General features: G+C 37.4%; 1 protein-coding gene across 1 annotated transcript in view; it reads right to left on the reverse strand.

Annotated features, from left to right (window-relative positions):
* OTOGL (otogelin like) overlaps positions 1–14,199 on the reverse strand; it is a 168,961-nt gene that overhangs the window by 124,462 nt on the left and 30,300 nt on the right. The window contains exons 13-17 of the mRNA XM_004700773.2: positions 12,646–12,754; positions 8,956–9,002; positions 8,400–8,545; positions 7,245–7,368; positions 4,202–4,379 (exon numbers count right to left, since the gene is read on the reverse strand). Coding sequence (XP_004700830.2) covers positions 4,202–4,379; positions 7,245–7,368; positions 8,400–8,545; positions 8,956–9,002; positions 12,646–12,754 — 604 coding nt within the window. The remainder of the gene's footprint in view (positions 1–4,201; positions 4,380–7,244; positions 7,369–8,399; positions 8,546–8,955; positions 9,003–12,645; positions 12,755–14,199) is intronic.

Raw genomic sequence — 14,199 nt, forward strand, 5'->3', positions numbered from 1 at the left:
CCCAAAAACGTGTGCATAAAGATAGAATGCATAAAGACTAGGAATGGTTAAGGTACAACATCCAATCATTTCAAGAGGTAGTGTACAATCAATAACTAGTGATATTAAATGAAGAAATTCAAGTTGCACTAAAAACGATGGCACAGAAAAATCAAGGATCCAGGAATTGACAGACTGCTAATTTGAAGTGTTTCAACAAACCAATGTAGTGCTAGCAGCACTCGCTAGTATATGCCAAGAAATATGCTACCTGGCCAACTGATTAGAAGAGATCCATATGTGTGCCCATTACAAAGAAAGGTGATGCAACAGAATACAGACGTTATCTAGCAATATCATTAGTATCACATGCAAGTGAAAAGTTTGATGAGAATAATTTTTTTTAATGTTAGCATCAATACATTGACAGGGAGCTGCCAGAAATTCAAACTGAATTCAGAAGAAGCTTGAGAAGTGGGATACCATTGCTAATGTCAGAGGATCTTGGCTGAAAACAGAATATCAGAAAGAGGTTTACATATATTGTATTAGCTAGGCAAAAACATTTAACGGTGTAAATCAATGGCTACCATTGAGAAGAATGGAAATTCAGGACATTAAACTGTGCTCCTATAGAACCTGTACACAGGCCAAGAGGAAATAATTAAAACAAAACAAGGGGAAGCAGCATGGCTTAAAATCAGAGATGTGCTTCCGGATAGTATCCTCCCACCATCCGTGTTCCGTCTGTATGCTGAGCAAGTAATCTGAGAAGCGGGACAATGGCAAGAAGAAGGTGTCATGAGGATTGAAGGAAGACTCACTAACAATTTGTAATACGCATATAACACAATACTGCTTGCATAAGCCAAGAGGACCTGAAGCACTTACTGGTGAAGGTCAAAGACTGTAAGATTCAGTATTGATTACAACTCAATGTAAAGAAAAATAACTCTCTCAACTGGATCAATAGGTAGCATCATAATGAGCAAAGGACAGATTAATGGTATCAAGGACTTCATTTTACTTGGATCCACAATCAATCCTTATGGAAGTACCAGTCAAGGAATCAGATGACAAAGTGGGAAAATATAAGGCACCATACCTGTTTAAAATCTTAAGGACAAAAGCTGTCGCTTGAGGACTGAAGTATGTCTGATCCAGGTCATGGTATTTTCAATCGCCCTGCCTGCATGGGAAAGCTGGCCCATGAGTACCGAAGGTCAGAGGAGAAATGGTGCCTTTGAATCATGGTGCTAGTGAAGAATACGGAAAGCAGCAGGGACTGGCAAGAGAACAAACAAATTTGTCTGGGAGGAGGTACAGCAACATGCTCCTTAGAAGTAAGGTTGGGGAAGCCTCGTCTCACATAATTTGTACGTGTTATCAGGAGAGGCCAGTCCTCAGAGAAGGACATTGTGCTTGGTAACAGAGAGAGTCGGTGAAAGAGAGGAAGAGTCTAGGGAAGATGGACTGACCCCGTGGCTGCAACAATCGGCTGAAGCATAACAATTGGGAGGATGGCTTAGGACGGGCGGTGTTCAGTTCTGCCATGTCGAGGGTCCTTGTGAGTTGGAACCTAGTCAACACCACACTCATTGCTGGCTCAGTAGCTCAATTTACTTTACCGGGCCTTCCATACTGAGTCTCCACGGTAAGGGTAGGCTCCCTTCATTTGCATTTACTCACAACTTCAGTAAGAGAAAAACATGTACAGGTTTATCCACAACAAAGATGTTTAGGAGCTAAACACTGAAGTTCCACCTCTAGCAGCCACCAAGCTCTGTTAGTTCATCAGCTAACGTTTATTGTCGATCCTTATTGGACATTGCACTATATACTGTCAAAAATACTTCGGAAATCAAGTTTGACTAAGTCTCCTGTACAGACGTGTTTGGTCACACCTCCAGCCCTGACTGCATTAATTACAAGAACACGGCCAAGTAAGTAGAATATGCATCAACTCGGCTCTCTACAGAGTCCTAATAGATTCACTGCTTTGGTTACCATCTGACTGGGTGATCATAAACTAACTATATGGGACGTCTCACCCTGTGATGGAGAGAGGACAGAGAAGGAAGCATTGACAGCCACGCAAAAAAGCAAAAAATTCCACCATGCCCTTTTCTCAAACCCAATCTCAATCCCTTAACTTGTCCTTCCCTTTTTCTCTTCCTCAATGGCAAACCTTTTCATACCTATACAGCAGCTTCACCCCAAAGACCTACTCCAACATCTCCTGTCACAAATGAGAACACTGAAACTCAGAATATTGTATGAATGGTGCTTGCAATTTCTTCATTTGCTCTTACTCCTTCCCTCGCAATCATTGGAAAGGTAGTAAAATAGGTTAACAGTATGACACGAATAAGCATGGTCCAAAGGAGCACTGGAGCCAAAGCTTAATCCTCCTCCTTCAGTCATCCAAAGAGGCAAAGGAAAACGGGGAAATGCAGGGCCATTTATCTGTTGCATTTCACTTCGCAAAATAAACTTTCTGCTTTCTGTAGTCCACTTATTTTCACAAGGCATATAAAATGAATGTTCAAGTAATATTTTTCATCCCACTATGTTTACAGATTCTTATTAACCTTTATAAAGTAAAAAAAAGTTAGCTAATTTTTCCAGAATGCTACATAATATTCAAAACTTATCTCTGACCCTGAAATATTATCCTGCAGTGTTTTCAGGCTTGAGTGTTTGTACACCGATGAGACTGGTGCCTTCGAGAGAGGCAGAGCACCCTGTCATGTGTTAAACACTGACGCTAACCACTCACACAAACACGGAAAAGAAAGCAGGCTTCATCTGCGTCTTTTCTGAATATCGCAACCGCACCATGGACTACAGTTTTCAATTTCACACATGTATCAATAGTCTGACTTACAAATAAATAAAATCAAAAGGCAATGTAACCTAAAGTCTTATTGATCAAATGAGAAGCAAATTAAATAGATTTTCTTCTGTCATTTCTTATTGAAATTTTTAATTGATATTTTAATTGAAAATGTCAGTTGCACATCTACATTTCCTTCCCAGTGCCCATCACGTGTGCTACCACAGTCCCATTTGACTCAGAAGGCAAAGACCAAAGCCTAGATTCTTATTCACCGAACTCATCAATTTTTTGTAGAAACTAGCCAGGTAATCAACAGGTTTTCATAAGTAACAGAGCCATAATTAATTTTGGTTGGGTATGAACAAGCTTTGTAAAGGAAATAATGCCTGAGCAGGATTAAACAGCAAATGGGATTTTACAAGACAGATTGGAAAGAGGAACAAAACCTGAGAGGAAAAAGAATATATGCTGATGAGATTACATTTCCATTTTAAGGAATCAAAATTTTGGCAATATGGCTACTCTATCAAAGTCCTGTGACTAGCCCAGCACACACTGATCTCTACTTGCTCTAAAGCCTGCTGCATTTATAGTAGTCACAGTTTAATGGTTAATTTTTCAAAAAAATCAGTAAGTATTAATATGTATAGATATAATTGATTAATTCTTTGCATAACGAATTTTTAAGTGGTTAACCAATTTTGATTGATCTGCAATATAAATTTTTGAGATTGAGAAATGTACTTTTTCCTTACAATGTGGGCTTACAATGCCCACAGTGCTTAGCACAATAACAGATGCTCAAAGAATTGACATAAAATTATGCACTGCTTCATTTTATGTTTATGTGAAAATTACTTTGTCATAAAAGCAAGGTTCTTCTACTTCTGCTTTTCTTTCCATGAAACACACACTATCACAGCTCCTCAGTATCTTAGAATCCAAAATATGTGGTAAGATATCATTAATTCCAAATTATATCAATACTTTTAAGTATAAATCATAATTATTAATACCAAATAATACTGATTAATGGCAATGATTTTTCTAAGTAAATCCATTGCTAAGCTTTATAGATGTGGAGGGAGTAAATGCTGGGTCATGACTAGCCCACAAGGTCTGAGTCACACTGCCTCATTTAGGAACTTGATTTTGCTATTAGCTATCTGGCCTTGGGTGATTTGTCACTTGGAGATTTTTGGTTTCCTTCTCTGTGAAGAATAGATACTAGTCAAGTGATTGTTATAAAGTTTAATCATGATGATTCATGTATGAGAGCTTTAGAAACAGTGCAAGCTAAAGTCCTATTCATTACATAAACATTTTTAATGAAATCATTTGTCAGTCACTGAATTTTGTTAGCTGTGTAGAAATTATACTTACAGAAAATCATCTCTTATGTTCCCGTTAAAAGTGCCACACAGACCTAATGTTCTTCTTTTCCATGCACTGGTGAGCTGAATATAAATTCTCTCCCCATCGACAGCAAACAAGATCTTTAAACCAAATGTGGTTTTTAGGAGAATAAATAAGGATGACAGAGTTTGGATTTCAACAATCCCTGTAGGAGGAAACCATACACGTCAGTTTTAAGGTTGGGTCAAAGTTAGAAAATACAACAGCCTAACAGCAAGACTTCTCTGAGAAGTGACAGAGCCAGGCGTGCAGCCTATCCCTCTGGCCCCCGGTTTCCAGGACCTTTTTGGCCACCTTGTGCCTGTTTCTTTGATCAGTTTCCCTTACTTCTCCATCCCCCGTTAGTATTCAGCAGACATTTTTAGTAGATTAGCAGGTCAACATGTAATTTCAGTTGACAACGTCTCATGAAATGAGGGCAGTTTAAAAACTGATCCTTTCTTTAAAAAAAAATCTGTGTGTGTTTAATTTCTTCCCTAAACTGGTCATGACTCCCAAACTAATAGCTTTTTCCTCAACTCTCTCTCATCACCCTGAGACATTCCTCAAAAAGGGAGAACATAGCAATGTATACGTATGATTTTATGAAACACCATGAGTGACAAGAAGCTTGTGCTCAAACTGCATTGATAACTTCTGCCATCCAGAGTGTTGTTCTTCCCATGTAAGATACAATAATTGGTCTTTTCCCATACAGAGCAAAGAACGAAAAAAATCAAAGACTTTTAAGGAAACAATTCGCCCAAAGAACTAATGGACCACATGAGCCACTAGTTCTACTAGCCTGAGACAAAAAGAATTTCCACAGTTACACTGCTGACACTAAAATAAAAATTGAAATATCACTCCCATCCAGTTGATTTCAGCTCATGGTGACTCTGCTGGCATAGCACCATAAATATATATATACACAATGTCAGTCACCTTAAAACTCTGTCTTTGTACAGAAACATAACCAAGTGATGGAAATTTCATATGGTTTCACCTCACACATGATCAAATTCAAATTATTTGGCATGACACCTGAGTAGGGTGACCATGTAATTTCTAATATAAACTGAGACATTTCTGAGAGGTTAAAAAAAAAACAGAAAAGAAATTCATGGCCATCAAGTCAATTCCAAATCATAAAAGACAGAGTAGAACTGCTCCTGTGGGTGGACATCTTCACAGAAGTACAAAGCCTTGTCATTCTTCTCCGGTGGTTTCAAACTGCTAAACTTGAACTTCACAGCCCAGGGTGTAATGTATCATACCACTGTGAGTACTTCCTGAGGGTCAGAGTGTTATGATACTTATTCTGGAAAACAAATATATGAGCCTGTTTTAAGAAAACTGCATGTCTGATTTGAAAATGCTTCAAAGCTGTGCTCTGCATAAGGTTTCAGAGCGTCTTCCTCCGAGTGGGGAGCTGGGTCCCCCTTCACTGTCTGTTCTTAGTCAGGAAGCTCTGCTGAAACCTCTTCACTCTGGGTGACCTGTCAGCATCTGAAATACCGGTGCCAACGCTTCCAGCATCACAGCACACACAAGCCACCACAGCACGACAAACTGACAGACAAGTGGAGATACCTAAACCACAGCAACACAAGTTCGATGGGCTATGTAGAAGGCCGTTCCTAATTGCATCACTACCTTCTTCTTTCGTCTCTTTTCCTGATATTCGGCACTTACTCTGTTAATGCTAAAGCTGGGCAAAACTAGTTGCAATTTGTCCAAAACATACACACATTTTCATACCTCCTGGCTCTGCATGGAACACTTACTGTACCTTCCTCATATCAGCTTTATTCTTACTTCAAAACCACTGGATTGAGAGCTTATACAGATATCATATATTACATAGTTCAATCATGTCAAGCAATCTTGTACCATTGCTACCACAACCAGTTTCAAAACATTGTCTTCCTTCTTGAACGCCTTGACATCAACTCCAATTTTCGCACTCCCTTTTCTCACCCCTCTGCCCCCAGAAACCCTTACTCTACTTGCTGTCTCTATAGGTTCATCAATCATCTATAGGTTTCATGAACCAAAAACCAGAAAAACATATAGCAAAAATTCAAGAGGGCTGTCCCCAGTGACAAAAGATGTCAGAGTTAAACCTCAATATGAAGAAAAGCAACAACAGAAAAAGTTGAAACCCAGATCAGGCCCAAATTGTATGGGGGGGAATCAATGGCAAGGTTTTCAGTGTTTAAGTTAGCTTTATCTTTTTGATCTCCTATGGTCATCTGTCCAGTGCACTCTGTTTGGTCATCTCTCCAATGTACTGTTTGGGAACCAGTTTCTTCCCATCCTCTATTAGGGGAATACAGGGAAAACAGCAGAGGCTAATTTCCTGTATAGATCTCACAAACGTATCTTGGGCTTCCACTGACATTCATCGCCTTCTGCAAATGAGAATCTCACAATTTAGGCTCTGATACTATTTCCTCTTCAGCTTCAGATCACATGATTTATAATCCTTCAGTCACTGATGTTGATGTGCTTCTTCCATGTGGACTTAGTTGACATCTCACTTAGACTCTCATATCAGCTTTAAATGCCCAATGAGAGGTCCTCTCCTTCAGGAAACTCCGTATGCACACCTTTCTCTAGGGCTGGGGGGCTGATCTCCATTCAGTCTCACAAAGTTCCTAAGCATCCTTTTGAGTTCAGCATATTTTATTGTAAGTGGTTGTATGCTTATCTATCTCCTCTACTAAATTCTAGGGCCAAAAACTAAAACCAAATCACTGCCCTCAACTCCATGACACCTTGTGGGTTCCCAAGACTAACTGTTTGTGGTAGAACAAAGCCCAGTCTTTGACAGAACTGCAGATGGTCACAAACTGCCAACCATGTGGCTCACAACCCTACACGTACCCACTACACCACCAGCACCTCCACGATCACTGCGGAGGATCTGGTAACACATAAGCTCTCAATTCACGTGGGACTAATCAGCCAATGGAAAAGACTCTGCTTGTTTGTTTATCTAAAGGACACTACTAACTTTGCTTCTTACCATTCAGATTGAAGCCTTGATTAGGACTAGTCCAGATTTGTCCTCCCCGGCTAAGGGTTACTTGTTTGCTGAAATCATCCTCCAGAATTAAAGTTACTGAATGAAGACAGACCAAGCCAAGATTCTGCATAAAAATAAAATGATCAATTAGAGGAGTGAGAGAATGATAAAGACAAATAAAATGTAAAGTTTTCCAAAAATTTCCATAACATATAAAGTAACTTTCAAGATGTATTCCACTGGCATGTTAAAGTGACATATTAAACATAAAATTAAATAAAATAACCATGAGAATATTTAGAATTCCATGTCGAAAGCTGGAGCCCTGGTGCTATAGTGGTGACACGCTGGACTGCGATCCACATGGTGGGCAGTTGGAAGCCACCAGCACCTCAGCGGGAGCAACACTGGGCTTTCTACTCCCATAAGCAGAGACAGCCTCAGAAACCCACAGGGAGGTAGGTCGCTGTGCGCAGCATTGACTCAACGGCAGTGAGCGCGTTTGGTTTGGAGTTTATGGAGAAAGCTACTTCTGCCTCTAACGTATTGCAGAGGAAAACAAAACAAAAAATATTGCAGAACTTTGGTAGAAATAACCATCTTCAAATAACATTAAAAATTTAAAATATACATAAAATTGTGGCAATCTGATTTTTTTAATGAATGAAAGAACTTATTTTCTTACTTATAAACTATTGATGTGTTACTTTTTTCAAGAAAAAGATCCAAAATAAGTTTCCCAGTATGAAAAACAATTAATCATATCTGTTCTGAATTATAGGAAATTTGTTCAATCCTGTCTATAATCATGTTTGTAAAATTTAGCTTCATATGCCGTCATGAAGATGTTCATAAAATAGACACTAAAATACTACTTTTTAAAAGAATATTGCACTTGAAAATAGAGTAGTTCATTTAGTCTGAAAGATATTTATTTTCACATTTTAATATCTCTAGCCAAGATTAATCGTTAACATGTTTTCTTGGTAGAACATAAAATAATGACACATCTTAGCCATGTGTGAAATTGTGAAGAAAGTAATTATACCCATTTATGTTATCATTATTAATTTGAATACAAAGCTTGGACCCTCCCCTTCTGAAAATGTGGATATTTCTGGTCATTTTGAGGTTAAAAACAAATATTGTTCTTACCTGCTCACACGGAGCTTTCTGTAAAGTGATTGTGAATCTATCTTTTCCAGTGCCTTTCAGAAGGATATACTGGCACATGCCAATGAAAGAATAATGTCTACCATCAAAAGTTGAAAAATGGGAGTCACCCACAACAGAACATTGAACTACGAAGAAAGAAAAAATAATAATAATAAAGCAAGAGGGGGGAGAGGGGAGGAGGAAGAATAAGTTACATTCCTGCTTCTTTGAAAGTAGAAAGTCAATTAGCATAAATATAGTTCAAAACGAAATCATAAAATGTACTGAATGAAAATTTACTAGATTAAATTATATTATCCAAATCATTTTGTAATTAGTTAAATGATAACTCTTCCAAATAACTTTTAGGTTTTGTAGTATTTGAACTTTTGAATAAATTCTTAGCAATAGTGCCGGCTCAAAGGTATCATTTATTCTCTACCTGCATCTATGCAGCACAAGATGTCTGGGTATACATGATTTATCTTCATTAACATAGTGCTATATTTTCCTCCAATTTAAAATATATATCTCAAAAAATATTTTAGAAGATTACCTGGACAGTCGTGTTCCGTACAGTTCCAAATTCCACCAACACAGACACTAAATAAAAATGTTAAAGATATTACTCTACTAGCCTATGAAAGTTATCAATGTTTACATCAATGTGTTGATTAATGGTCCAAAATACATCATGTACACCAGTTTGTTGGATAAGACTGGTACAAATTTGTGTTGATTTGAAAAATAATTCTGGAAAAGCAAATTTACTGATACCTTTGGTTGGTTACTACTTAAATTATTGCTCAGTGTGTGTTATATGGTAAAATCACCAAAGCGGATCAGTCAAGAACGAAAATATGAGGTAAGCAGAGAAATTCTGTTTTATATCCTTTCACAGTGATAAAACTAAAAAAAGTCACACATACTTCTGATCAAAAGAAGGAAAACTAAAAACCATCATTTTAAATTCCCATAGAATCCAGACATTCTATATCTGAATGGCAGAGGCTGGATGAACCCCTGAATATGCTTGATAATCTTTAACACTTCAACCAAATATATCCCCTGGAATCTTAAAACAAAACTATTAATTAGCTTAGCTAGTAGTCAGACGTGTCTGCATTGAACATTGCCTTCCTTGAAGATCCAACTATACGTGATCCGAGTGAGAACAGCAACTCTACAGATCAGCTAGGAAAATGAGGGGGAAGTTGTTGTTAGCAACATTAACTCCATTCAAACTCATAGCAACCCTCTCTGTGTACAATGGAGGCAAACAGCCCATGATCCTGTGTCATCCTAACAATTGCTCATGTTTGAGCCCATTGTTGCAGCCCCTGTGTCAATCCATCTGGTCATGGGCCTTCCTCTTTTTCACTGCCCCTCCACTTCACTGCACCTGGTGTCTTTTTCTCTCAGAACTGATCTCGGTGGATAAGATGTGCAAAGTACATAAGATAAAGTCTCACCATCCTTGCCTCTAAGAAGCATTCTGGTAGTGCTTCTTCTGAGACAAATCTGTTTGTTCTGTGGGCAGACCACGGTACTTTGAATATGATTTGCCAGCAATAGAGTTCAAATGCATCTATTTTTCTTTGATCTTCTTTATTCAATGTTCAACTTTCACATGCATGCAAGGTAATTGAAAATACCATGGTGTAGGTCCCGCCCGCTTTAGCCCTCAAGGTAACAGCTTTCCTTTTCAGCACTTCAAAGAGGCTTGTGCAGCAGACTTATCCAATGTAGTGGGTCATTGGCGCTCTAGGCTGCTGCTTACTTGAGAACTAATTATATATCTGGTCTTAGATAACGTCAATCTTTTCTCTGTTTATCAAGGTGTTAACTATTGGTCTAATTGTTAGAATTTTGTTCTTCTTTACATTACACTATAATCCAGATTAAAGACTGCAATTCTTGATTTTCATCAGCAAGCGCTTCCATTACTCCTCGTTTTCAGCAAACATGGTTGTGGCATCTGCATATCACAGGTTGTTAATAAGCCTCCCTCCAATCCCGATGCCACATTTTTCTTCATATAACCCAGATTTTCTGATTATTTGCTCATCATACAGATTGAATAAGCATGATCAGAAGATACAACCCTAATGCACACCTTTCTTGATTTTTAACACATGCTGTATTCTCTTGTTCTTCCGCAAAATTGCCTCTTAGTCCATATCCAAGCACTATGAACTGTTTTGGAATTTCCATTCTTCATAAGTCTGTTCATTGTTTGTTGTTATACACACAGTCAAATACCTTTGCATAGTCAATAAAACACAGGTAAACATCTTTCTGGTATTCTCTGCTTTCAGCAATGATATCTCTTGTTCCACATCCTTTTCTGAATCTGGCCTGAACTTCTGGCAGCTCCCTGTCTATGTCTGCTGCCACCAGTGTTGGATGATTTTCGGCATCATTTGAGAATTCTAATGAGTCATCCTTCTTTGAAATTGGTATAAATATGGATCTCTTCAAGTCAGTTGGCTAAAAAGCTGTCTTCCAAATATCTTTGCATAGATGAGTGAGGCCTTGCAGTGCTACATCGGCTTGTTGAAGCATGTCCATTGGAATTCCATCAATTCCTGGAGCCTTGTTGTTGACTAATGCTGTCAGTGCAACTTGAACTTCTTTCAGTACAATTGGTTCTTATTCATATGCTACCTCTTGAAATGGTTGAATGTCAATTAGTTCTTTTTGGCATAGTGCCTCTGTATATTCTTTCCAACTTCTTTTTATGTTTCCTGTTTCATTCAATGTTTTGTCCATGGAATCTTTCAGTGTTGAAACTTGAGGCTTCAACTTTTTCTCGGGTTCTTTCAAGTTAAAGTATGCTGAGCATGTCCTTCCTTTTTGATTTTCTAAATCTAGCTCCTTGCACATTTCATTATAATGTCTTAAAAGACATTGATGTTGGGTTATGTTTATGGGAAAGGAACAACTTGGAAAATGAAGGCAAGAATGGTTCTACAGCTCAAAGAAGGTAATCAATGTAGTGAATTGTACATGTAGCTATTGTTCAGTTTGCATATGTTTTGCTGTATTTAGTCTCAAAAACAAAAATTATTAAAAAGTCACACACAAAACAGAGCATTTACCTATGTCATTAGAGGAATACACAGTCAAGATTAGTAAGTTACCTCTCTTATTAAAATTCAAATTAACAACATTTATTTTGAAGCACATCAGATATATAAAGGGAGGACGGAGTTGTCCTCTCCTGTGAGCTAAATTCTACCTTCCACTCTTACCAAGTAGATAGGAGATCTGGAGAACAGAAGCAGAGTGCTTGCAAGGCAAGAACTCAAGTCAGCGTCAAGAGCAGAGTTAGTCGATCACACTTCACTTTTACACACTACCTCTGTCTTACCACCAAACAGAAAAGGACTTGAGGGCATTTAGACCGTGGTTTCTTTGTATGGCTGCATGGAAGTCTATCCCATTTGCCTGTGCAAGCACACCTCACAGATACTTCAGGCTCGGTTTCAGACCACCACAATACAGCAGTGTTGCAATAGAGCAAGACATCTGATTTTTTTTTTTTTTTGGTTCCCCAGTGCATGTGAAAGTTACTCTACATATACAGTAGTCTATTAAGTGCAGAATAGCATGATTAAAATCTTAGAATATTGTTTGAATTCTCAAATTGTGACCCAGAGACACAAAGCAAACACTTGCTCTTGGAAATTAGAGCAAAGAGACATTCCACATGGTGTTGCCAAAGCTGTCACTTTATAAAAATATGTGTTGTCTGAAAATTGCAATAAAGTACAACAAACCTGTGTATGCCTGAAGTTTTAATGAATCTAACTTAATAAAAACATTGAAATGTTTCCAATCGACTTAAAATTGAAAATATGTAGAATACTGCTTTAAAATATTTAACAGAGAAGTTTAGGAGCACCCACAAATTCTAAGAGTGAAATTTTGCACAAATTAGTGTTTACCAATAATAAAGAAAATGTAACAGCATATTACATGGGTATAAGAATTTATGACAAAATAAATAGATAAATAAAAGGAAAAAATAATTTGTGACAATACCAAAGGAAATTATAATACTTACATTATAAAACAAAATAGATCCCTGCTGCCACTCCATGGAATTCATATAAAATAGCATTTGTTACTTTACATTTTTGAAATAAAATTAATAGCAAGCATGTTCCTTTAGGCATCCATTACAGTAAGTTAGTCAGCTAGTCAGGTACCAAAAATAACTGGCCATACACTGATCACCTACCATTCGGTACATTCTTGTTCAATTTTTGAGCCAACTGAATAAGCTAATCCATGAAAAACACACGGGCAATTTTCCACGGAGATGCAAGTTCCATTGTCCATTATCAGGCCTATTTAAGAAAAATATAAATCAAATTCCAAGAGGAATGATAAAGACTGTATTCATTGAATTTAATAATTCACTCTATATTTAACAACCCACTCAACTCTTGTTGAACACATGCTCACACAAGGTGATAGGGATATAAATCCTTCACGCTCCCGCAGGCTCTTCAGACCTGTCTCAGTCAGTGGTATCTGACATATAAGGGTCAATGACAGTGGTTTTTGACTTCCTTATGTCAAGTCGTGCCATGAAACATTAAAAGTGGACTACTCCGTACAAAGTAACTTTACAGTATTCTCTTGCTGGAGGGAGGGGAGGAAACAGTACGTTATTGTCATATTCTCTGTTTATTCTAAAATAAGACAGCCTTCCATCATGGTCAGAGAGTGCATAAAGATCTAGGCAGCGCTGTTTAAAGGGCTGAGTCCATGAACTAGCTTTGTTACGTAACTGAGAAGTATCAGAGGTGGACCACAGCGTAGACCCACCACGTTACTGAGCACACTGCTGTGTTCAGCTAGCCTTTCCCTTTCTTCAGAAGCAATGCTTTCTAGGTGAAGGAAGCATTAGTTCATATTTGCAAGCATGGATTTATGTATATTCTGGTATGAACTTCTTTTCCCATAGTTCACTGGGTCAGAAAAGTCCCAAAGGGTCACTGGTTCACAGACTATAAGTAACATGGACAGAATAACGGATTAAGGTCCAAAATTCTGATTTCCAACCAGTTCCACCTATATGAATTATATGACAATAAAATTCTCAAAAAATAGTATTTTCTGTAGTGGAAATTCAGATGTTTCATAAATCACCCATGATTAAAATATTTTGTTTTTAATTTCATGAAGAAAAATGTAGGTATATGACATAATCAGACAGAAATATAAATTATAGAGATATAAACCATATATTTCATGATTCTAAGAGTCAGATTTTGTCTAAGTTAAAAATAACTTAGACAGTAAACATTACTTTGACTCAATACAAATACTATGATTTTCAATCCTTGATCTCAAAAAATAGACTCTCCATTCATAGAATACAGATTGTTCATCTTCGCAGCACCTACATCAAGCATAGCAAAAACCTTTAGAAGTTGCTCAATAAACATTTGTTGAGTCACATTACTGTGAAAAAGTCAAAAAAGCATTTAATAGGAGATAACTGATATAGTACAAAAATGTATATCTTAGAATATCAGAGAAATTCTGTGAATAAAAGTACATGGGTTAAGTCTTAACGTAGAAGAACTTAGTGTCTTGAAAGAAAAATAGAACATGGGTAATAGCAAGAAAGGGCATAAAACTATTTTATAGGTTTGGCAATCAACATTTGAATGATCACAAACGGAGGAAACATGCAAGATCTTTTATCTATTAAAACTATATTCTGCGCTAACCATCTTGTACTGAAAATGTGAATGTTTATTTCTCTGAGCATACATTCATC

The sequence above is a fragment of the Echinops telfairi genome, unplaced genomic scaffold (assembly GCF_000313985.2).
Source record: "Echinops telfairi isolate 266 unplaced genomic scaffold, ASM31398v2 ScPeMD7_2;HRSCAF=8, whole genome shotgun sequence".
Taxonomy (NCBI): domain Eukaryota; kingdom Metazoa; phylum Chordata; class Mammalia; order Afrosoricida; family Tenrecidae; genus Echinops; species Echinops telfairi.